Source organism: Mytilus galloprovincialis, chromosome 4, assembly GCF_965363235.1.
Source record: "Mytilus galloprovincialis chromosome 4, xbMytGall1.hap1.1, whole genome shotgun sequence".
Lineage (NCBI taxonomy): Eukaryota > Metazoa > Mollusca > Bivalvia > Mytilida > Mytilidae > Mytilus > Mytilus galloprovincialis.
The window spans coordinates 47,655,656-47,682,750 of NC_134841.1; the positions used below are offsets into that span (position 1 = coordinate 47,655,656).

Consider the following 27,095-nt stretch of genomic DNA (forward strand, 5'->3'; position numbering starts at 1 on the left):
TCATAGAAGCTAAAGGTTTGGGTCCCTTTATAGCTTGCTGTTCGGTGTGAGCTAAGGCTCCGTGTTGAAGGCCGTACCTTAACCTATAATCGTTTACTTTAATAAATTGTTAGGGACAACTTCAAAAGATCAATGTAAGATAAAAAAAACTTAATTCAAATAGTTTGGGGGTGGGGGATTGAACTGCAGCAAGATTTGGTTATCCGACATTGATTTTTACATATATCCATATGGGTCAATCAATTTTTCCCAAATTAAGTTAAGAGGTGGGTGGGGGGGTCAGTGAAAAAACTATGTGAATTAAGTTTTTTATCCTTCATTGAACTTTTGATGTCGTCCCTTACTTGGATGGAGATTTGTCGCATTGGGACTCTTACAACATATTCCTATATCTCTGTATGTGCAGAAGAATTTACCTTGCGGTTACCCCTTCTTACGAACCAATCATCTCTTTCCTTTGGAGGCAGCAGCCGGTGGAACTGAACGAGGAGTTTTACCTCCCTCACGTGACTGTCTTTTAAGTTCACGTCTTTCATTTATCAACTCCAGCTGTCTCCTTTTTTCATTCTTTAGTCTCTCTGTATTTTCAGCCATGTTATTGAGCAGCATGGCTGTTTCAACTCTATGTTGGTGCTGAAACATATTTTAAAAATGTCATTGGGACATTCAAATTCATAAACAGAAGGTAAACTGAAATCGTCATGGCTAGTATGTAGTATATATATTTATGTACTGCCCAATATGAACATAACCTTTACAAATTTGTTGATTGCGAAACGGTATTATGGACTTTGCATCAGCAGTCACGCTAGCGGTAAAACCCAAAATGATGTATAAATTATTTTTAAAATATTTGAGGAGCTATAATATGTCCAATATGGAAAAATTGGGTAAAAAAATAATCAAATGCACGTAATGTCAACTTTGACTGAATGAGAAGGAACCTTACTTTCCTCATAATTTTAACTGATTTTTATCAATTATATTGTCTACATATCGAAGATAATTCATAATTTCCGCAAGCAGTCGTAAATCAAGTCCTTTATTCCGGAACCAATTTGATGAATTTGGAAAATAAATACTATTTTATTAAAATCACTACAATCTATCAATCATTTCATATATTTGTAAAAAGTGTCCGGTCGTAATAAAAAGAACTGATGTTGTCATACGAATAGTTATTTCTAAGTTATATAGAGAGCCATGGTGTAGTGGTTTGTGCATCTAATCGGAATACTAACACAAAGGTTCCTGGTTCAATCCTAGCTCCGGGAGAAAATTTCAGGGACTGAATTTTCTGCTCTCCCTTGACAACATTTGCGAGTATGGTCTTGAGGAAACGACGATAGTTCTTCGGAAGGGGCGATAAATGGCTGATCCGTATTAAGAGAGAGACATATATCTTGCACAAAAAGCAGGTTTATGCCGTTACAAGGCAGCACTCGCACCCGCAAAATAGACAGGGATTAATATAAGTTGCAATAACTTGTTTTTCCAATCCACTGTAAATAAATACGTTCAAACTAACTTATATATAAAAGCATTATGTCCCTTCTATTCCGGACAAAACGTTTACCGGTAACGAAACTCTTGCTAGTTAACAGTCGTGAATATTGTCAGTCGTTTGATTTTCTTTATATATACTGATATATTTATTTATATATATATATATATATAGTAATTGGTTTAATCTATTCACAACATTTCTGTACTCGAGACAATTTAGAGCTTGCAGGACTTTTATAGATAATCGTTTTGTAAAACATTTGTTGACAGTTAAATGTCTTTTGTTTTTTATATTCTTGAAATGCTTTATTATTAACACATACCCTACTTCACCAGTTATTAATATTGCAATTGCAAAGACAAAATCGATTTGAGGTAATAGATGTGCAGGTTCATTGTTGATCTTATTCGATAAAACATAATTGCGCAATTTGAAAATGTGATCTATTACATATAAAATATCCTCCGAACGTTAATCTAAAAATAGTTATCTAATGTCGATACAATTATATGAAATATATAGGAAATGAAAGAAAAAACAACGACAATTTTAAATGTTCCAAACAAATCATATTTTCTATATTTGTTATCAGATCCCTGGCATATCATCTTTGGTTGCCAGGATGTTTCAGTTTTGTGAATAAATAATGACTATTGATTACAATCAGAAGTCCATTGATTTTATAATTTCGCATTGACGTTATTAAACATTTGATAACTTTTAAAAACAATAATGGACACGATTTTTTAGATATGGTGTACCAGTGTAATGGTCTTTCTAAAGAAAAAAAAAACATACACAAAGAATCAATACTGGTTGTTGTTGTTGGGATTGTTAATTGTAACATCTAATTGTTATTATATATAATTGGGATAACGTAACCGGAATTAGCTTGCAAAAATAGCTTTCAAAGTATTTAGATTTGCTCTCAATTAAAGGCTAATAACTGAAAACATGTTTGTACTGACACTAATGCAAAGTTCCATTGACGCTTATTTAAATTGTTTACTCTACTTCCGGTTGCCTAGCAAATTTAATAAGCACTCGCAAACATTTCTTTTTATTTCAATTAAATTAACTTTCATTTCCTGAATTCCAATCACTTTGTTTAAAGAACTCTTCAAATAAGATAATAATCATACAAAATAAGGTACCGTGAAATTACCAAATAAAATAAAATATTAGTTATATAACTGTAGAATTTATGTAAAAGTTTCAAGCTACATAACAGAAATAAACAGATTGTATTGACGAAGTGTCAAAATTACAAAAAAAATCAAACTAAATTCGAAACTTTCAAAAATTACAGAAAATCATCTCTTCTTTACTAAACGAAACAATACGATGTGAATTTTACTGACAAACATACCTCCAATTCTGATATTTCTACATCAATGGGCGTGACGGATGGACTACCTGATGATGACAATGTCTCTGATATGGTATGTAGTCTGTTATGGGCATCAGTTGATGCTGAGTTATTTCGAGTTGAACTTGTAGACGAAACCGTTATAACGTCGGTATCAGTTTCATGGTAAACACCATTCGGCATTTCTGATTTCGGTGACTGACTTTCTTGACCATAAGGTGGTGCCCTCGTAGATGTTATCGAGTCAAGTGACGAAAATGACTGCTTTTTGTCTTTATTTCTTCTGAACTTATCAAATAGTCTAAGTGACTTTTTACTTTTAATGAACAACTTTCTCTTCAATTCTTTTCTTTCATGTGGTGGTAGTTTAATTCGAGACTGCGCATGAGCATAATAAAGTGTAAAATTATTGACGACAATTGGAACAGTAAATGCCACAGTCAGAACACCACATAGCACAGCTGCACAACCAATGATATAACCACCCTCAGTTTTGGGAACTTTATCTCCATATCCGACCGTCGTCATAGTAACGAGTGCCCACCAAAATCCAATTGGAATGTTTTCAAATGTTTCCGATTCAACGTAGAACACAACACTGGCGAAAATTAGAACACCAGTGAATAAAAACACGACCATCAGCAGTAATTCCTTAGTACTAACTTTGATTGTATATACTAATATGTTAAAAGCGCTGTAATGTTTCATCAGTTTAAAAATTCTCAAAATTCGAATGGTTCTTAGCGCTAACATAGATTTAAAAAGTTGACTTGTGCTATCATTCGGATTTATAGTAACAAGAATGATGGCTATAAGATGTGGAATTAGACATAACAAATCTATTATATTCAATGGCTGGCGGAAAAACTGCATTTTTCTTGGAGCGAAAAAGACACGAATTACAAACTCTGTTGTAAAATAAGCTGCACACACATAATCAAGAATAGTCATAACAACATGCGGTTTTGTATCTGAAAACTTGTATGCAGCATCAGTCACTGTTTCTTTAATACAATAATCCTCATTGGGTGCCATAATTAATTCATATTTTGTTTTATTGATAGGTTGAGCGCCATCTATGGGAACACGGAACTTGTGGTATGTCTCTAAACAAAATATAGCTATAGACATAACTACAAAAAACATGGACATAACCGCAAAGGTCTGAAAATAAACCAAACAAGTTACATTACTATTTTTAAGTCCTTTCATGTAAATATAGAGTTTTAGAATGAGTTGACGTAAACTGTTAAAAACTTTCATGATTGATTTTGTTCTTTAATGATCGGTATCTAACCGAGGCGAATGTTTTCTTTAATAAATGGTTTAACATTTTTGTCTTACTGTGGACCTTTTTTAGCTTACTCCGTGTGTACTGCATGGGTTTTGCACATTATTGAAGGTCGAAGGATAACCTGCTTTTGTTTACACCTATATCAATCGGGTTATAATAGCTTGAGACATTGGCAATCATAGTAAATCTCCTTATTTTTATTCAAGTACATACAAAAGCGTAGTTGGAACACATCGTTAAAAACTCATTTGTAAAAGATAAAAAGATCACAGGAATTCAATATTAAATACAATCATTAAAGCGTGGTGACATGTACTATATGACAAAAACTATTAAGCTGCATAGTATTGCTGAGATATTTTATTTCATGATAAATTCTAGCCTATATACGTTATATGATTAGAATCTTATTTTTTTTATTTGAAATCTATGCGGTTGTCAAATACATATACTGAAATCGAAATCGTAAAGAAACAGCCTAAAACACAATAAAGACGATTGGAAGACGTTTTTAAATATTATGTCTGTTTTGCAAATTATGTCTGTTTGCTTTTCTCACACATGGTTGTCAATATGATGGCATTCTTTACTAACGTTATACGAGTGAGAGGTTATGTTAGTTATAAAGCCAGGTTTATTCCACCATATTTTACATAAGGAATAAACTCATCATAGATACCAGGACTAAATTTTGTATATACGCCAGACGCGCGTTTCGTCTACAAAAAACTCACCAGTGACGCTCGAATCCAAAAAAGAAAAAATACCAGTACCTAGTCAGAAATATGACAGCTGTTTTCCATTTGTTTGATATGCATTAAGCTTTTAATTTTATCCATTTGATTATGGATTTTTTTTTTAAATTTTCCTCGGAGTTTAGTATTTTTTGCTATTTTACTATTTGCACAAAGTATCCAGAGAACAGGAAATGACATCATGCTTAAAATTGTTATCTACTGTAAAGACTTTTGTTTCACTCTTTGAAATTGAATTTTCGTGCTATTGATATGTAGCATTTGTGCATATCAAAAGTTTTATTATTAAGGATGTTTCCTCCTCTTGTTTTTGAATTTTTGCTAGATATTCAGAATCCTCTGGTGATATCCATGTAGTGCCATTAAAAAAATTTTGCCCAATAACCCTTACTTTTTTTTCCATAATTTGATTACGTATTATAGTTTAAAATGTCATCTTTGAAAATCTTACAAAATCCTTGTTATTTTTTCATCGTTTTTGAAAGAAAAAAGATGCCAATGTTAATGTATGAAACATCTAGAGAGAATTATTTCCCGCCAAATTTTCAATGGCTTGTATCTCGAAAACAAGCAAACGGACCCTTCAATTTTTCCTGCTATTTTAGTTTTTTAATTTATTATATACTATCAATTAATAACAGTCTTTCAAAATAACTTGTTACTTTGAAACAGAGTAGCGAACATCCTTAATACTTATTATTTCCTTTAATTCAGAAAATTTACAAAATATAAATAATCATTTAAAAAAGATCTCACCTTTGCTCCTCTTGACGAAGAAGGTTCCTCTAAAAATTGCCATGCATGCATTTTGAACTTTGTGAAACTTGACGCATTTTCATCATACAATTCTGGTTCAAACGAAGAAGTGAAATTGTCATCCAACGCGGCCAATGTTTCTTTGTGGTCTTTGTACTTACTGTACGTACCCCAGCAACACGGTTCTATGTCTAATTCTGTCAAACCCCAATATTCGAGTTCCTACAAGGTACAAAATACTTTGAATATTATGTAAATGAACGTACCTGTTTGACGTTTGTAGATACAATTGCATTTTAAGGGCATACGATACAGTTTTGATCCCGTATTTACATTTTGATAATAATTTCCATATAGACTACTTTTTACCTGATTGTATATTTGCTCAAAATTTGGATTTGTGGCCGTATTTTCCATTTCGAAAGAAAGACATAACGTTTTTGTTTTAAAAGATATTAAAATTTATAATTTCTGTATTTTGTAAGTTTCCCTAAAAATATATGCATTTTTTTTTTTCAGAAATAAAACATATTTATCAAATGTTTATGAATTGAGAATAAAAAACAATTTTTGCTGTACATTTATCAAAATTAAAAAAAATTGCACTATTTACGTTTTCGTGGAAATTGGCACACACAATCTTCTTACGTAAACAAACCAAATGCAATTTCAAAAAAGAGGGTCCATGAAATCGTTTTCAAGTTAAATAAGTTTGAACGATAAAAATCAGTCGAAAAACTGAATCTTTTCCCGATAAGTCATAGTTTGACGTCGCAAAAATAACAATCTACGTTAGCAACGTCATTAACTCCGCTGTAATTGTATCGTATGCCCTTAATTTAACTATAATTATGCTTTTTGCTATTTTACTGGGACTTGGAAGCGTTGACCAAAACATATTGTTCACGTTTTATAATGTGCACAAGATCAACGCTTTTACAACCCTATTATACATTAGTAAAATAAGCTCGCAATTCTAATAATAGCATTTGTATGCTACAGGTGTGAAGATTAAGATTTTCATAAAAAAATAAGATGTGGTATGACTGCAAATGAGACAGCTCTCCACAAGAGACCAGATGACACAGAAATTAACAACTATAGGTCATCATACGGTCTTCAATAATGAGCAAAGACAATATCGCGTAGTGCTATAAAAAGGCCCGAAATTACAAATGAAATCAATGGAAATATATGTTTTCTTCTGTGCATTGTCACAGGAAACACATGTTGTCATGAATATAACATTTTAATGGGAAGTAAAATCTTATTTTGTAATACCTCTTTCTCTTTGTCAGCCGATCAAAAGCACTCAGCTGATACTGCTTTTTAACATGCTAGTTCATAAGATAACAATTAACAATGCTAAATCCGCTTTTTAACATGCTAGTTCATAAGATAACAATTAACAATGCTAATCCGCTTTTTAAAATTCTAGTTCACAAGATAACAATTAACAAGTCTGAATCCGCTTTTTAACATGCTAGTTCATTAGATAACAATTAACAATACTGAATCTACTTTTTAACATGCTTGTTCATAAGATAACAATTAACAAGACCGAATCAGCTTTAAAGCATGCTTGTTCATAAGATAATAATCTTGATATTATCGAGATGCTTGATTTCTTGATTGACAACATAGTTGTTACGTTCGGAGGACGTGTTTTCAACAGACTGTAGGCATTCCAATGGAAACAAATTGTGCCCCTCTATTTGCTGACTTGTGCTTTTATCATTTTTAGGCTGACTACATGTAGGAATGCAGGAACTTCTTAAGAAGAAAGATAAGAAGTTAGCGATATCATTTAACTCTACTTTCCGCTATATAGATGATGTTCTTTCACTAAATAATTCAAAATTAATATGTGACTATGTGGAACGCATCTATCCCATCGAACTAGAGATGAGGAATATTACAGATACAGGTAAGTCGGCCTCATACTTACATCTAGAAATTGACAATGAGGGTCGGTTGAAAACAAAACATTACGACAAAAGAGATGATTTCACCTTTCCAATTGTGAACTTTCCATTTCTAAGTAGCAACATTCCAGCAGCACCTGCATACGGGGTATATATCTCCCAATTGATACGATTATTCCGTGCTTGCATTTCCTTTCATGATTTTCTAGATAGAGGGTTGCTGCTCACAAGGAAGTTATTAAACCAAGAGTTCCAAATGGTGAAGTTGAAATCATCCCTTCGTAAATTTTACGGACGCCATCACGAGTTGGTTGACCGTTATGAAATAACTGTTTCACAAATGATATCGGATATGTTCCTTACGTCGTAACTACAATCCCCTTCCCTTTCATAAATGTGACCTACCGAATTAGACTATTTAACGGATTTGTTATTACATAAGCAATACGACGAGTGCGACATGTGGAGCAGGATCTGCTTACCCTTCCGGAGCACCTGAGATCACCCCTAGTTTTTGGTGGGGTTCGTGTTGTTTATTCTTTAGTTTTCTATGTTGTGTCATGTGTACTATTGTTTGTCTGTTTGTCTTTTTCATTTTTAGCCATGGCGTTGTCAGTTTATTTTCGATTTATGAGTTTGACTGTCCCTTTGGTATCTTTCGTCCCTCTTCTTTAAAAAGACTGTATCAGCTTTTGATCATGCTTGTTAACAAAATAACAATTAACAAGACTGAATCAACTTTTAAGCATGCAAGTTCATAAGGTAACAATTAACAAGACTGAATCCGCTGTTTAGCATGCTAGTTCATAACATAACAATTAACAAGGCTGAATCTGGTTTTAAGCATGCTAGTTCATAAGTAAACAATGAAGAATAAAATTGAGAATGGAAATTGGGAATGTGTCAAGAGACAACAACCCGACCATAAAACAGACAAATGCAGAAGGGTCACCAACAGGTCTTCAATGCAGCTAGAAATTCCCGAACCCGGAGGCGTCCTTCAGCTGGCCCCTAATCAAATATATACTAGCTCAGTGATAATAAACGCCCTACCAAACTCCAAAGTGTACGCAAGAAACTAAAGTTAAAAAAATACAAGACTAACAAAGGCCAGAGGCTCCTGACTTGGGACAGGCGCAAAAATGCGGAAGTCTTCTTGTTTATTGTTATCTAATGAACTAGCCTGTTTAAAAGCACAGAATCTGCGTGTCGGTATAGTACAACGCAGGTTTTATATTCCATATCGCATAAATGTATGTTCTTGTCCTGATATGCATGTACAATATTTTTAACTTGCACTTACACAAGTTTTATACAAATTCATCAAAATCATCATCATACATATTTTAGTCGATGTAAAACATACTTAATTGAATAAAGTCAATTTGGTGTCTCTAAACAATCTCGAAATGTTTTCAAGTTGGCGTTAATCAAACAACAATGAATCAATCAGTGTTAAAAAAAAAATCAGCGTTCCCTGTTGAGTTAATAGTGAATGTGCATGTCCCATTATTAGTGTCACAATTGATATTTTATGAAATATTGATATTTTTATAACCTCATCAAACTAATACATGTCAACAGAAGGCAGGTATCGATATAATTACATAACATTGGTTTATAAAAATATACTAATGAAAATTTTAAACAGTATGTTTTTCTCAAAGACATCTTGCTCTTTTCCATATCACGCTGTGGGAATGCAATTTACAGCGAAAGAAACATTAGGCCGTACAAAATATATGCGTTCAATTTGCCGTGTAATATATGCAACAAGGCTGAAATGAAAATCAAACTCAGGTCAAATTCTGAGTTATATTTTAGAGATTGTAAAGTGACATTTTCTTAAACATATAAAGCGTTTTTTCGTGAAAATAGAGAGAAAGTACCTGAGGCAATCAACAAGCATCATTCGAAGAAGAAAAAAAAGAACGAAAAGTGAAATAAATGCGAAGACAATCTACAAAACACTTCGTTGAAAACTAAGATATTCAGCAACACGAACCTCACCAAAAACCGGAAGTGAGGTCAAATGCTCCACACAGCATTGTGTACTTGACATGCCGGTGGTTAAAGCAACATGTACAAAGTTTCTATTGTGTTCAAATCATTAGCGTTTGGCATAGTAATCATAAGCTTTGATTTATAGTTTGTATTTTACTAATTCAGAACAGATTTTCAAATTTCAATCTATGTTTAAATAATCACATCTGAGGAAATATTTTTTACCAAATTGGTGCTGTAATTTCGACTAAGGAATTTTCGTAGGAAAAACTGAAAGATTTTCTTAATGAAGTTGATTTACTGAAGATCTAAACCATTTCATATTTTATTTTATAATAGAAGACAAATATCATCCCACTAAAGTTTTCATATACTCTTGAAATTAGGCGTAGTTTTATTTCACACCCAGATTATTTTTGCTTATTTGATTTTGTTTATTTTGGAATATTCTTGTCAATTACAACTCAGAGAATTTGATAGAAAGCATATTTATTACAGACGTCTATGAACTTAAATTTTGTATTTGGTGCCAGTAGCTCTCATTGCCTAGTATACATAAGTACCTCTAATTTCTAAATGAATAACTGCGATGCACATTAAAATTATTTTCATATATGCAACAAGTAGGTTCAGAAATTGAATACACAAATATAGTCAATATACGTAAAGCAAACAAATGACACAACATTCAAATGATATACTATAAAGTCTATTTAACGGACAATGATTTTTTTTTAAAACGCGGTGTACAAAGTTACAATTACGAACAGGTGGCATGCGTACCATACAGCGTGATTTTTTTTTTTATAAAAGGAACTATGTATTGACAAAGATTAAATTATTCAAAGCCTTGTATTTGAACTTTTTTCGTTTTCCCTATAGATTTACAATTAGGTAACCATTGGATTTTTCCAATTTGTAGTTTACCCGTTTAAATATTTGATATGATACTCAATTGTCAGAAACCGTATCCTGAAATAAAAATGAACAAAGTGCATTGAGTTTAGCGCTTCGTCGGATTTGCAATTAAATTGTAGATCAATCAGATTTAAAAATAAACAATTTCATTTCGAATGAATTTAAAATGCGTTAAAAGAAAATTTGGAATTCCCTTGATGGCAATTCTCAAATAAATCCCATTAACATATTATCAATTTTTATGGTTACTATAGGAACATCCATAAACTATTACCTTTTGGCTAGAATTATATAATATTGGATGTCTGTATCTGAAACTTTCATACCAATTCCATTTGATAAATTACTATGTTAAAGATAAGTCATAGAAGGAAGTATCATTGTTCCTCTCAAAAGAATTAAGTTCCAATATCAAATATTATAAAAGGACAAAAGTGTTTGCTGTCGTTTCTAGGCAATTTTTATTATTGATGGTATATCAAATGAGTAATGTAGCCATAGACACGGGCAATCAAAAGATTTGTATAGTACTTTAAGTTCAACTAGAGCATTTTCTTTTTATCGTTAATTACTTGTTAAGTTCAAATTGGAAAAACAACATCATTCTTCTGGTGTTTAAGTTTTACAGGCAATTGCAGAATGTCGTCCGTGATTTTCATTATAATTTAGTAATTAAAACAAGTTATCTAAGATCACGTACAGCTATTCGAGAAAACAGTTGATTAGTACATTTTTACGTGTATATAACGTTATAAATTTGGCTACATGTACATATATGTTATCATTATTTTTGTCGTTAAATTTTTTGAACAACAGTTAACGAATTTGTTAAATTTAACGACACTCTAACGACACTTTAACGACTGCGTTATCTTAACGACACTTTTGAACAACTGGGCCCAGTCTGTTAGGGAAAAAAGGGCGGAGTTTTTTACCGCTTTAAAACTGTTTAATTAAACATTTTAGCGGGATCCCAAACCTCTTCTGGGACAGTGGTATAACAGTACAGCATAAGAACGAACTAAGAACGAACTTTAAAAATCAGTTGAAAATGGCTAAACTTATCAGATGGACAAAAATACAAGCGGACGTGGCCGGGTACTTGTACATCCCAACAACAAAAAGACACTTATTATATTTCTAGGTACAGATCTGAGAGTACTCGCATTTAACAGCTTGTTCAAAGCCACTAACAACTAATAAAAAAATCATGCATCTAAAGGCATGTATGATGAGCGTCTTACGAGTTTCGCATAGGATCTGTTTGACACTTTATTTATTAATAAATTTTAAAAAGCTGTATATTTTCTATTCTTACATACTTTTTGTAAAAACGTGTTATCAACTTAATATGTAAGTCATGTTACCTTCGCCCACAAGATGTCTTTTAATTATTTCTACTAGACTAAGATATATATTATATTCCATTACTTCAAAAAAAAAACTGTACACGGAAGTTCTTAAATGTTCATCACTTCTAGTTGTGGATTGTTAGTTTCATTCTAAAACACTTGAATTATGTTATTGCTTTTCCATGTCTTATTATGGTAATTTCGCAACAACGACCTTTTACTTGTAAACCCCGAACGTATCAAGCTGTGTCATTATGTTTATGGGGAACGGATTAACATATCTCGGCAATTAAAATGCATAATTTAATATCAAATAAGTTAACAATTGTATAAGCTTGAATAAATGAACACGAGTTCATCGCCACCAGAATGGAAACATACACGTACGGGATGTTCTCATAGAATTAATCTTGCAAGGTCACATTTTCAACACGAAACATATTCATTGAATGTAATTTCTACAACAGCAATGCATAGTGCTAATAATATTTTAGATGTTTGTAGATGTTGTAATAATGTTGTAATAATGTTGGTATAATCTTCAATATGTATTGTTTAGAGTTTTGATTCTTCGAACGATACATTGTAGTAGTACAACATAAGCATTTTGAACTTTTAATAAATCATAGAGAAGACAATTGTACTCTAAAAGTAGCTGGTAATAATACGGTAAAATAAAACACGAAAAAAAAATAAAAATGCTTTGACAAATGAAACTAGGTTATGGTCATCTGGGAAGGATATTTCACCACAGTTCAATCGTTCTATGATGTCGACCGTAAAGTTGGCAGAGAGATGACTTCAATTATATTTTGTTCGGAATTTGTTTTTTGCAGTATTTACTATTACTATATCTAGAAAATCCTAAGAAGTACGTGTCCCGGAAAGTTAATTCATATCTGCTCCACCAGTTACAATCTCTGTGTTATCGTGTTGAAATATAACAGATCAATTAATCTTGGTTTACTCAACAAGGACAATGTCCATCGAACGTTGAAACTCCTCTATAAAATATAACTTGGTGAGAGTTTATTCAAGGTATCGCAAGGAATTTTTTTTAAAAACACAGAAGCAATAATACCATAGAAAACAGAACGATAAAGAAACACGAACCCTTATGATATAAACACACACACACACTCACACACATTGGGAACTCGGGTTATGCTAAAGAATATTCATTTCCTGCATTATTAGCACCCCATGACATTAAACTCTGTCGATAAACTGCAATCAGCAATGTTTAAACGAATGAATGATGACGGAATTTTTACTACGACGAATGGAACTTGTAGGCTCTGACTTTGTGTGCAATGAATATAATCGCTATGGTCATCATTTTTCAAATTAAAACAAGATAAATAAAAATTATGCTATTTTCAATAATATTATGAGAATGTTTATTATATCCAGTTTTCTACTCCTAATATTGTGGTTGTTATTCTTTGCAGATGTGTGTTTACAGACTAGACTACTATACCAACCCTACATGTAAGTTAATATGATCATGTAACTTACACATAAAGTAAATGCCAAGTTTTCGATTCCTTATTATGATCTTTAAATATCTTTCAGGACATTAGACAAATGATCTTTTTTTGCCCACACAGAATTTAAACTTTGTTTCTTTTCATAAGACCAAGTTACAGTAAATGGGTATATAACAGAGTTTTAAGTGTTTTGTGTTGAAATTTGTCAAAATACGTTTACATACTTATATAAAAATCGTTTCAGTTCGATTATTCAAACTTAATATACGCAACATCTAAAAAAAATCCGTTATCAATTCCCCTTTCTTGTCCTTGTTTTAAGACAATCAGAATGAATGAAAATTAAATCAAAATATTTAACTCAGAAATGAAGCATTTTTACCTCTAACTTGAAATATTTATTGATTATTCGTCAGCGCAAAAAAGCTATATCTTGACGAGTAAATTCAAAGATTTAGATTCATAAATTCATGGACTGCTTTTCGCTAAAAACTAGAGATTCATATGTTCATAGTACGTATATATTGTTTTAATATTTCCCGACAGAGTTCTAATAAATAGTCCAAAACTATAGAATCGTCAATACCCCATGTTTCAAAATGTCTTGAAATTGGCATTGCCTGCAATTCAATATTGTTAATACATAATTATAAATCAATACAGATCACTAGAAATATCTTTTACAAGGAAAAAACAAAACAAAGCCTACGTGTCTTTTTGATATGGCAGTTTAGAGAATAAATGTCAATATGTGTGCATTATTAATGTTGATAAAGAGATTGTAACACTCATTTCTTATTTTTGTCCTGTCAAGTGGGTTGAATAGTCGAGAGAAAAGATTACTATTTTGATCCGCCTCCCGGACTGGTATAATTATACCTTACTTCTTAATACTACTGCATGTATAAATGCGAAGAACAATTCAATCTTCTAAGAACGGTTAGTGACCTGCCTTTTTTTCTTAAATTCCTTTCTATAGTTGGTGACAAGTAAATCCCAAATAGTCAACCTATAGAATTGTCGTCTGCTGTGAAATTGTCAAGTCAAAACTTTGTGAGTTGTAATGGAACATGTTTGATAAAATGTCAGTTCACATCTTTGTCGGGTTGTCTGTAAAAGATAGTTGTGTCAATGGCAATTTTGAATTGTAACAGATGTTTTTATTTTTATGTAATTTCGTTCAAAAAACACAATGTGCATCGCCCTCACATCATGATACCGCTCACTTACAAAGACTTCGGTGTTAACCTGACAACTAGAATTAGAAAGCACGACAACAAGACAACCTGACAACTAGACAGCACGTCACAATTCTTTAGGTTGATTTCCTGGGATTTGCAAGTAACCTGATATATAATATCAATGCTTAGAATTTCCAAATGACTGCAGTTGCAATGGCAATCGGTGAATAGATTAACATAGAAACTTTTGGGAAAACACATCAAAAGTTTATTTTACGTGAAATTAAAAACATCTAGAACTTACAATTAATACTATATGTCAGAAAAGCATTAGTCAAGGAACAAAATAAGCAAAATAAAAATAGATAGGTTTTGAAGCGTCTTTTTGTGATACTAAATGTAATTTAAAAATTAAATGTCGTAGGGAAAAAAATAACCAAAGACTCCGACCATCTGAAAAATATTCATAACACCGACTAAAGAACATTCTTTAAGGAAGTTCGCTTCTCATTTTCAAAATAACTAGCTTTTCATAACACTAATATATATTGATAGGGGATTGATAAAGGAACCAAAAGAGCAAAAATACAATATAGGTCAATGTGCTTGTTATCGAGATATTAGCCACTGAAATTTTGGCGGCAAAATGATCTCTCTTGACTTTTCATAGCTTTATCATTGACAAGTTTAAGTTCTCAAAACCTATTAAAAAATAACAAGGATTTTATAAGACTATTACAGATGGCTTATAATTATACGTGTAAAAGATTTATAAAAAGAAAAATGGGGGAAATGGACATTTTTTTTTATTGCATTCAAATGGATAAAACCAGAGGATTCCGAAAATCTGACAAAAAACCGAAAACATGACAAGCGAACTTACTTAAGTTACTGTATCATTTCCTTAAATAAAGAAAGATCCAAAACTAGTTAAACTTGATAGATATGTAAACTGTCATCGAGTCAATGTGTTGTATGTCTCTGAAATTTTCAAAATGGCTATCATTGCCCTAAAGACAGTAAAATGCGATAAGCCAAAAAGTCACTTAACAAAAATGTCACTTGCCATGAGTAGATGTGCCATCTTGCTTTTTTGATTTTTCAAAATTGCTGCAGTTAGCATGGAAACAAATTTTAGTACCCATGACCTGTTCTTTCAAATATCAACTTTCGTTATAATAGTAATTGTTATCTAGATGTTGTTTAATTTCCTTAAAGTTAAATTATTACATGTAGTTTGTTAAAAGTTGTTTTATACTATTACATCAAGTTATTTTTAGAATGAGCTAGATATAAGATAGATAAATATACACATAGCGTCTTAGGTTTTGATATAATTAATGAATTTTCTTTCCGAAATTGCAAGAAACTGACACTGAGTCTAAAATGACATCATCATTACAATAATAATAGTCTAAACTTTGTCTTTATGGGAAATTAAAAAAAATATTCTATATTGTATTATATTATATTGTATTGTATTGTATTGCATTGTATTTAAAATGAATAATTGTTTGTTTGTATTGCTTGACCCTTATTGGTGTAATTTTGCAATAAAGATTACAGTAAACTAAGTAATCACAAATGTATCCGTCTTTGTTGTCAAATGAGTTCTAAAATTGTTTCATTATTTGTTTCCTGAAGTGATTTCTGTTAGTTAACTGGCGTTAACCCTATCAGAATTAAGTCATTGACCCTTGACAGTAAGGAAAGATATCAAATATACTTGCAGGATAAATAGACAATAACTGTTTAGTGTCTTTAAATATCAGCTGTATTTGTACGAGGCTAGGAAACAGGGTGTATGCGAGCTTTTAGCGAGCTACTACACCTGTTTCGAGCCGAGTACAAATACAGCTGATATTTAAAGACACTAAACAGTTATTGTCTTTATCCTGCAATTAATTCTGTATATTGTTTGTGTTTTGAAAGACACAAAAACTAACATATTTAGCATTTATTTTCGATTTTTAACCCCTTTTTGAAGCCCGCGTAGTAATATCAAAATCACACATTACGCTGAAGACGGGTTCGCAAAAAAGAATCTCGAATGGTCAACAATAATACATCGCTCGAGGTGAATAATTATCTAGAATGAAATTCAAAACAGTGTAGCTGTGGCCATTGATTGACACATTAAAATCATCCATTGACTGGGACAATTTACGTGAACGTTTGTCTGTAACGACCACTGTTCACGACGTACCTACGATAGACATTTAAACTGTGGGGTCACCAAAGGTTTCTTAACGCCTTTAATTATAAAATAATTCGAAAAATTAATCAGGAATAACCTTTGTGTTTTGATTTATATAATTGATATAAATCAAAATATCGTGTTATTTCTGATTAATTTTCGAATTACTTTATTTAGGTGTTGAGAACCTTTGGTGACCCCATAGTTTAAGTGTCTTTAAAAAGTACATAGTGAGCATTGGTCGTTACATACAAACGTTCACCTAAATTGTCCCAGTCAATGGATGATTTTAATGTGTCAATCAATGGCCACAGCTACACTGTTTTGAATTTCATTCTATTTTAACATAACAACTAATTTCAACAGTAAAAACAAATAACAAAACATTGTCAAATTTGAAACAGAAGTGTACGAGTTGTCCTACGCTTCAGACTTGACATTCACTAAACATGCATGCTGAAATTGACATGGTTGATTGGTTAACACCGTGTTTTGAAATCGACAATTGTCATCGTCATTGGAATGCAACTGGAATACACATTCTGAGGTCACACAGGTTCAAACAATACTCAGTCCGGCAGTGGGCGGAGCTTTAAAGCGATATCTGTATAGTATACAGATACAGCATAGCGATATCTGTAGGGCTGTATCTGTATAGTAGGACACCCAATTGCAGGATAAACACGCCTATTCGCAGTACTTCAAAGTATTTTTTTTTTCATTTATCAGATCCCCTTCCATATACAATGTATCTTGCTTTTTAACTTTGTGTGACTATTTCGTGTATTTTAATTTTAATTGGTTCTTTTTTTTTTCACTTTAAATACTGCTTTTACAATATCTTCTACTCAATATTTTTTGTATACACACTAATTAGACATTGTTCAAGTATTAAAACCAAATAAAAATAAAACTTAACCAAGATACGACCTAACTTTTGAATTGAAAACAAAGCATATAGGTAGTATGGTATCGTTACATTTGATTGGTTGAAATTATGTAATCCTTTGAAAAGTTACATTGATATCTAACGATCAAAATACCATGCCGTGAAATTAAAATACATGACATTGTTGCAATTAAATTTTTTTTTAAATGTATTTTCCACATGCAACAACAAATGCATTTAGATGTTTTTCATATAATCTTCTCGAATATAGATATGCAATTTAAGCACAGACCCTTGTTATTGACAAGATGTTAAGTATAGAACGTGTACTCGGATGGAATGCTTAAGTAAACTCTGTATAAACTTGTGCACAGTAAAAAAAAGTTGATATTCTTAACCTGCAAGAATTTTAGAAAGTTTTTACTATTAGCCTTTTGAAATATTTAAGACTTTTTTCCTGAATTATAGCACTTTTTTATGTTTAGTCCCCTTTTGTTTGTACGTTTATTGATTAATAATTTAACAAACTTAATATTTAAAAAAAAATCTAGCATGAAATACTTCAATAAAGAATCTCCGTAATATTGTTAATATATTTTGATGTTGTTAATCTTATTTTTCTCCACATATAGTGTACAGCTTCATGTATTGTGGAAGAGTGTTGTGTATATTTTTTGTCTCTTTTGTACATTTTTGTATGTAAATAGAGTAATATCACTCCCTTTTCCATCTTGTTTGTGGCCTTTATCATATTTATAAATCGGTTCAATTTTTAACCTTTCGACAAAACTTTTACAATAAACTTAAATTAAACTTCTAATTATTGGAATTGGGATATAATATCTGACATTGTTTAAGGGAAAATATGTAAAATTTGGTTGTTCTGTTCGCATTAATATTAACCATTAATACTGTTTATTATATTTATTTGTTTTGTCTAGCGGTCAATAAGTTATTTTAATTGTATATCAAATGTATTCAAGTGTAATCATAATACTTTTATTATGGAAATCAGAGGAAATCTATATTTACTAATGGACCAATATTCCCTTGGTAAACAACTGGTCATCAAGTAATGGCTTGTTAATTGAGATTATATTTCACGACAAATTTTAATATCATAATTATTATTATAAAATTGTATTATTAAGATAACTAGTTGACCCAAACCGTTACATAGTTTCGTTTAAACTAAGTTAGATTAACCTTGAACTTGCAACTTAAAGTTATTACAGTTTACCATTAAACATTTTATCATGATCCAGATTCAGAATACAACTATTTGCCACTGGACGTTATTCAGACATTGACCTAAAAAGTCACGAATGACTCGAAGTTATTTTTCTTTTGATATCAAGGTGTCCTCCTCACATTGTTTCTCACTTTTAGAGAAAATTGTTAAGCCATTTCAATTGATACATTATAGTGTGTCTTCTATGTTGTGATGTTACAATAGTGTTTCGGATAAGGGTGAAGGTTTGGTACCATTAAAACGTTTAAACCCGCCTCAATTGTTTGCAACTGTCCTAAGTCAGGAATCTGATGTTCAGTAGTTGTCGTTTGTCCATGTGGTTCATAAGTGTTTATCGTTTTTTATATAGATTAGATCGTTGGTTTCCCGTATGAATGGTTTTACACTAGTATTTCCCGGGCCCTTTATCGCTTGCTGTTCGGTGTGAGCCAAGACTCCGTGTTGAAGACCGTATTTGACCTATTATGGTTTACTTTTATAAATTGCGACTTGAATGGTGAGCTGTCTTATTGGCTTTCATATCACATCTGTTTATATCTATTAACTCCATTATGGATTATAATATCATGTTTCTTAATTAAACTGGGCGCTTGATTATAATACTGCACATAAAAGGGCGCATAATTTTTCAACTTTAAAAGATCTGGACATGTTACAATTCGAAAGAAACGGGATAATATTTGGAAAAATTGCGAACTGAAATTAAAAAGGTACTTTTTGTACTAGACAAAAAGTGTACAGGATCAATTTCGTTTAAGTATATAAGCTTAGTGGGGTTCCACTAATAATTTTATAACGCTGAATACAGAAAAGACCGTTATACTGCTTCGATATACTGTTTGTGGTTGATTTAATGTTTACCGTAATTTTTTGCTAACAACTACCTGTATCAGTTGTTATCTTATTATCTTTAAAAAAATGTATTCATTCTTTTTTTCTTCATACATTTTTCTCAATTGAAATGCCATTTTGTTACATCCCTTCGCATGACACTGAAAAAAACATGGCTAATAAACAAGATATGGACTTTTTGTACAGGTACCATTTTCTATTATTGAAAAATCACTGCGTTTAGACCATGGCAAACAAAAAAGACAGACAATACGCAATTTTAAACAAAACTCGCCCACCATTATTCAAATTAAAGTCATATGCAACGAATGACTGGTGAATAATAGTGTTTACCTAATTCTTGAACCAATGCATTTATATGTTGTGTGCAAGATGTAAGTTTGTACAAATTATAATTTGTACAGGGTTTTTGTACAAGTTATAAGTTTTTTTGACACACACCTTCTTGAACCAGGTGATACAGATTTATCTTCTAATATGTACTAGTTCAATGTTGTAAATTCAAATGTTTTATACTTCAACCTAACATTTAGTGCTGTTACCCTTGTCATCAAAATAGAAATGAGGATACTTTAATTACCTGAATGGATTAAGTTCTAATTTTATTTTTCTCCTGGTACCATATTCATATCCATAAAAAGTCTTTTTATGGTCTAATAATGTTTTTTGTATCAATGCTCGGTATTAGATTGTGCCATGTAGTTGTGAAAATATGACAGAAACTTGCATCATCCATTTATGTTTAGCAGTTCATAAAACACTGATAACTTGTACAAAAAATTTGTACAAATTATAATTTATACAACATTACAACATGTACACAACATATACGTCATAAACTTAGTCTTCTGTGCACGATTTTATCATTTTTTACGCACACATTTCGTATACTAGTAATTGTTAATTTATTTCTCTCTATCTGTTATTGTGTGACAATATGGAAGCTACTTAATTGTCGTGTTTTAAAGCCGTAGTTTACCGATTGTCAACTTAAAGGTAAACAATCACCAAAGAATCACGGATATTGAGGACGTGTATAACATGTCCAATCAGATAATAGTGCATTTCTTTCTAACCAACATTTTGCAAACGTTGTGTGGCGTTTGTTGTTGTTTTTTAAACGCTACAAACGTAGAAACAAATACATCGTAAAATCAGTGTTTACTGACCCTGGTTGAACTTTCAATAATGCATGCACATGTTGTTGGTAAACAGACTTTTTACAAACGTAGAAACAAATACATCGTTTAATCAGGTTGAAGTTGGAAACAAATGTAGTGTTTTTACTAACAAACGATGAACGACAAACTGTAGACGCATTTTTAAAGTTTGTCAAAGTTTATGTAAACCTTGCAAACGTTTGTTAGAAACAAATGATCAAAACATGTGCGCGCTTATGCGTTTGCATCGTTTGTGTTAGTATGAAATGCGCCCTTAAATGACAGATCCATGCGTATTGCGCTCAACGGATTTTAACGAGAAGGGTCACGCTGAGGTCACATGCATACCGAAAATATGTCGGCGAATTGCTTCCCGGAAGCAAGCAATTAAAAAAAAAAGCAAACTTCTTCTAAATGCGGACAAATTAAAGAATTTTCTTCAGAAAAAAAATATATATACATAAGTTTTATCATGGAAACTATCCATTTGGTTATAAAAAACATGTGCATCATTTTTTTTTTTTAATTTGAGGTTTCATATGAATTTAAACATCCTTAGACTGAATTCTGAATCTCACAATTCAACTACATAATTTATATAAAAGCAGGTATCATTTTTGTGTGATAATTAAATTGCCTTCACAAAGTTATCATAAACTTAACTCTTTTTAAGACATGCAAATTAGTATGTGTTGATAATCAGCAAAGGGAGCGGTATTCAATGAAATACCAAAGTCTGTCCGACGGCTCGGTTTCAGAAAAATGCTTTTAATGTACAGTGGCATATATATCTATAATGGATATTTACTTTGTGTTCTAACATATTAAAATTCCATTCTAGTACCAAAGTTTATATTTATTTCACATTAACATGTTCTCGTTACAAACATGGGGAGTGCATTTAAATTGATACTAGACGTTAAACAGCAAATCAATCACATTTTTTGAATGTTTGTTGGACGATACTAAGCCGAGTAGAATAAAAATGTTTACTTTTCATGTTTTCACGAGTCCTTGTTATTATTTTTTTTTTCTAACTCGTCATGCTTTTGCTTAAACTATCCATTTAAGTATGAAGACACTTCTAAAAACAAAGCCCGCATTTCTTGATAATTGCATTAACAGTAGGTAAGGCTTTTATTAGAAACTGCACCAATTCCTGTAGCGTGCATTACATTAATATGGGTTGAACAGTTTTAGGTTCATATATTCCAATGCATTCTATAGGGGGAGGGGGGGGGGGGGTTAGGCCAATATTCAAATGTTTGAATCCAAAAAGAAAAAAAAAACTAGGCAGAGAAACAAAATAAAATAAGGTTATGTGGTATTTTTGACAATAAGACACACATTTAACGGAGTCCAAATGATACTGATTTGAACAACGAAAAGACACTTTATTTTTCTATAGTTGTTTTCTATAAGATGTTTTATACTTATATATAGGACACGACGACATTTATCGTGGCTTCACCTAAGTATGTTCCAATGAACTATTAGTCATTTTTAGTTTTATCTTCAGTGTTTGTACCCGATTGTGTGCTTTCAAATATTTTGGCATCAAGAATCACTGTAGAGACATCAATTGTCAACATGCGCATCTGGTGCAGTAAAATTGGTACCATTTATACATGTGCATGTTTTTTTTTATGAAAATTGTAATTCGGTGGTTGTCGCTGGTTGCTATCTGCCATATTTGTTTTTCATTTATCTATTTTAGCATTCATCCGGGAGTTGATTTACCCTTTTGTATAATTTCAAATTTTGTTGTGCCAGTGCCTTATATAGCCTTATATACGTATGAATTTTGCTAATTGTTGAAGGCCGTGCAACGGTTGACGTTAGTTATGGTGGATATTGGTGTCATAAGAGTCATACAATTTCCTATTATTATGTTGCTACTTTTAATTTCATACAAGAAATAGCTAAACATTTTTTTATAAACATTTTGTAAGAGGGAATAAACTAACAATGAATACAATTGATGGGTTGTGTTAAATGGGACTACCGGGATGAAAGCGGGAAATTAAGACTACATGTACATGTACCAGTGTGGGTATTAGGGGATGTTGGCAAGTGACAAAATTGTTGATAAGTAAAAAGTAATTACGTAGTATTTGTATTACTGGACGTTTTGTCTGGTTGTAAATGTATTAAGTTCATTGTCTTCGAATTGGAACAGATCTTGCAAAATCACCTTGTACAGTATAGCGAGCTTAGTCAAATATATCACCTTATAAATCAATTAAAAAAAACTTGCTCCTTGTGAAATCGACCAAGATAGTTAAAAGGAACAAATTTTAGATATATGTACTAGTATTAAAAAACAATTTAAATGAGGAAGATAGATCCGGAAACGATCATAAACGCACGAAATTATAAATTTAAAATTATTTTCACTCCGTATCTTTTCAGGTCGCGATATTTATTTGTAAATTTGAAACAACATGATAATTAAAGTCGGATATCAAAAATTATTATAGATAAATAAATAACTTAGAATAGAGACACCACTAACAGCTTATTACAAGAGCATTTATTATAGGACGTATAATGTGATTAATTCACAAAATAAAATAATAATGCTTAAGATATGTTTTTATGTGATTTGTTATTACTTAATCGATGACAAGTAACATTTTGTACTTAATAGTTCTGAATATACTTCTGCTAGTTCGCGTAGGTGAAAGGTTACTGAACATTCCTACAATACCCTTTTATGGTAAGTTTAAAGTATCTTTATAACCGAAATATGTCAATGCATTTACTTTTAAAAATACAACTCCAAAAAAAAAATACGAAGATGACTACGCTTGACGTAGATAAATCTTATTTTTCACTTATTTATCGTAGCGGAGATCGCTTGTTCTTTATATTCACTCCTGCTTCTACCAACAATTAGTAGTATTAAACATATTAATGTGGTGGAAATTTATTTACCAAATACAATGTTTAGCATTAAATATGATTTTGCTTTGCAAATATTTGGATTCGAGCACCACTTTGAGTCTCATGTAGACAAACGTGTGGTATACCCAGTTATCCGCATATGCCAGTACAAAAACACCGACTACTAAGTGGATGGTACTCATACGACAGATAGTACACAAGCACAGATACCGACTTCCGACAGCGGTTGCGTCTGTCTTAAAAAGTTTGGTTTGTGTATCTCGGATGGTTTACACTGAATGGATTTCTTGTTATGAGTTTGAGGCGTTTTGATTTAGAAAATACGTTGCGGGTACATGTCCTTCGTTGAAGGCCACAAAGAACACAACCGTTGCAGCGTGAGGAGAAGGATCGTTTAAGCTTATAATTGAGATCATGAGATCACCCCTGGTTTGTCGTTAGGTTTGCGTTGCTCAGTCTTTGTTGTTTATGTCGTGTTGCATTAACTGTTGATGGTCTTTTTTATATTGTGGTTTTGCCATGATGTTTTCTATATCTCGTCGACTTTTGATTTTGATTCTTTCTTTAGTATCTTCTTCACTTTTATAACTCCATGATAGGTTTGGATGGGCTTTTATATCATATTTCATTTCATCTTTCATATAAATCTTAATTTTTGACTACGAAAAAAAAATCTTATTTATATCATTAATCCGCGGCAGTGCAGTGGATATTTGGATATTATGAACAAAATCATATTTTACAAGAAGATTATCCAATGGCAACAGAAATGAAAAAATAGAAATATTGAGAGAGAAAAATGTAACATACCCCTCTTATAATATTTCCACAAATATTTTGATCAATGTGTAACTCATCAGATCTGTAGTAGTGAAGTATTGTGGTAAAAGCACCTGGATGTCTGTCGAAGAAGAATTCCTGTTTTTCCTTGTCCCAAGACTCGTCTGCTTCTTTCAGATGAGCCAACAAGGCTAATCTGGTGCCCTTGATACTCTCAAGAGTACTAGCCCATGTTTCGAAAATAACTCCTCCAACATTAAGTTTAACTTTTGTATCATCTGTTCTTTTTAGTTTTTCCTTTCGTTTTATGTATTCCATTCTTTTACGACTTTTTTGCGGTATTTGAAAATTCTATCACATAGCGTCATATGCGTTAATCCAGATATCATTTTGAATGTCATGCATCACTGATAAAGATAACTTTTTTTTTACTTTATTGTAATTACTAAAAGTATATGAATTTGTCTACTCATACATTAAGTCCCCATAGTGTAATTTTAAATATGTATCGCCTTCTAAATATACTGATAATTAAGAAATGTCACTATATTAAATTATGGATACATACATATATATCATATGTATCAAGCTATTTCCTCTGTCCCATTTGAAAATACCACGCTACTTTAATGAAACTTTACCTCTACCTGCGTCCCAGAACTCTCCAGTTTTATAAATGAAGCATGTATTGTGAAATTGTCAATAAGTTCGCAATCAATAGATAATTGTAAAACTGATAAAATAAGCATCAAACATAATGAATTTTAATTCATTTCGAAGTCTTGAAATATTGATGACTCTTTTCTATAGAATAATATCAGTTTACCTGGGGATTGAAAACAAGGACTCTTTTGATAGACGCCGGTAAATCGACATAAAAGCAAGAAATACAGATAAAACTATCGCACTTTCATTCCGCAATGACATCTCGTAATGGTTCGCTTTTTATTGTTTGTAATATAAACTGTCTCTCAGATTGATTCTGATCCTTTTTATCGACTTTTAATTCCGATCATACATGGTATGGTGATAGATTTTTAAGTTGATTCGCATGTAATATCGATCTATTTTATATGTCCTTATAGAATTACATTCACGGAATCTGTCAGCTTCAATGTTTTATATTTCGTTTTTTCTTCATCGCTTTATTTGATCAAATAAACAGGTATTGAATATGATTTTTTTGTGATTATTCTTCCGTGAAAATGTTGGTTTAAGTCGTCTGCAAGTCGAGAAATTGATCACAGAAACTTATTATGACTGACAAGAAGAAGCTCCATAAGCCACAGTCGTCAATTTATCACCGATCTTCGAACTCCGGTGCTTCTCTCAGGGCTCTCCGGCTTTTTCCACCAATAAAAACTGACCACCACGAAAAAGCATAGAAGTGTTGAAAGTGGCGTTAAAAGCCAATACATCAATCAATTAGTCTTATCGTTGATATATCATTGCATTTTTAAGATATGAGAAAAGTTGTTAAGATAGTTTGAGACTACTCTCCCATTATTAATCGGTCTAGATCATTTTTTTTTTACCGAATTAAGCATAAACAATAATGTTTCATGCCGAAAAGACACCAATTTGTGAGATTCTATTATTGTTATATTATGGCAATTACATTGTATACAAATGCCAAAAAAAACTGAAAATGTTTTTAATTGCTTAAAAAATAAAACTTTGCTTTGTATATATGGATTTGAACTCAGTTTGGTTTTATAAAAGATGTAATTTAATAAAAGGCAAATGTATACTTTATCTTTTGATGTAGCAGGATAACGAATCAGCGACCCAATTGTATTTTATAAATGCATCTTGAAGATTGTATAATGTAGGTCTCGTCGAATTTTTTTCCTCAAAATTCTATCATTTGTTTTTCATGAAGACAGATAACCGATTTTTGTGTCGTGTGTAAATCTTTAAAATATATTCATTTGCCTAATTTGCATTACATAAAGCTTGAAATCATGAATGACCTACTCTTAATTATCTTTTTTAAATGTTTAATGTTTAAACACAAGGTAACGATCTAAAAGAAAAAAATATTATCGTGTATGTGTATTACCCAATACAAATAAAAATAACTCTTTTATAGTTGACTATGCGGTAGTGGTTTTGCTCATTGCCACTTATACCACTTCTTCTTATATCTATATACAACTCTTACGTCATGGTGGTCTCTGGTGGATAGTTGTCCCATTTGCAATCATACTGCATTTTATAATTATATTTTCTCAGATACCTTGCTTTTAAAATTGTAGTCCATGTATGAGTTCTGCTTATTGTTGAAGGCCCTACGGTAAAACAAATCAAAGTCCGTCCATGATAATAAGAGTTGAACGTTAAAAAAAAAACAATCTGATACAAAGTACATCCGAGGAGTTTTAAATGTTGCAATGCCAAAGTATAGAGAAAGAATGAAAAATGTACCGAAATTACCAAAAGAGGAAGAGCCGATTTTGATAAAGATTCAAATGACATCAGAACACTTACCAATAAATCAAGAGAAC

The 27,095-nt window shown here is 31.6% G+C and overlaps 1 protein-coding gene across 1 annotated transcript in view; it reads right to left on the reverse strand.

The window, feature by feature from the left end:
* The window catches only part of LOC143072292 (potassium voltage-gated channel protein Shaw-like), a 28,734-nt gene extending 3,109 nt beyond the window's left edge, over window positions 1-25,625 (reverse strand). The window contains exons 1-4 of the mRNA XM_076247153.1: window positions 24,619-25,625; window positions 5,682-5,903; window positions 2,877-4,040; window positions 417-633 (exon numbers count right to left, since the gene is read on the reverse strand). Of these exons, the coding sequence (XP_076103268.1) occupies window positions 445-633; window positions 2,877-4,040; window positions 5,682-5,903; window positions 24,619-24,906 (1,863 nt within the window). The 5' untranslated portion in view covers window positions 24,907-25,625 and the 3' untranslated portion in view covers window positions 417-444. The remainder of the gene's footprint in view (window positions 1-416; window positions 634-2,876; window positions 4,041-5,681; window positions 5,904-24,618) is intronic.
* Window positions 25,626-27,095: the final 1,470 nt, after the last annotated feature.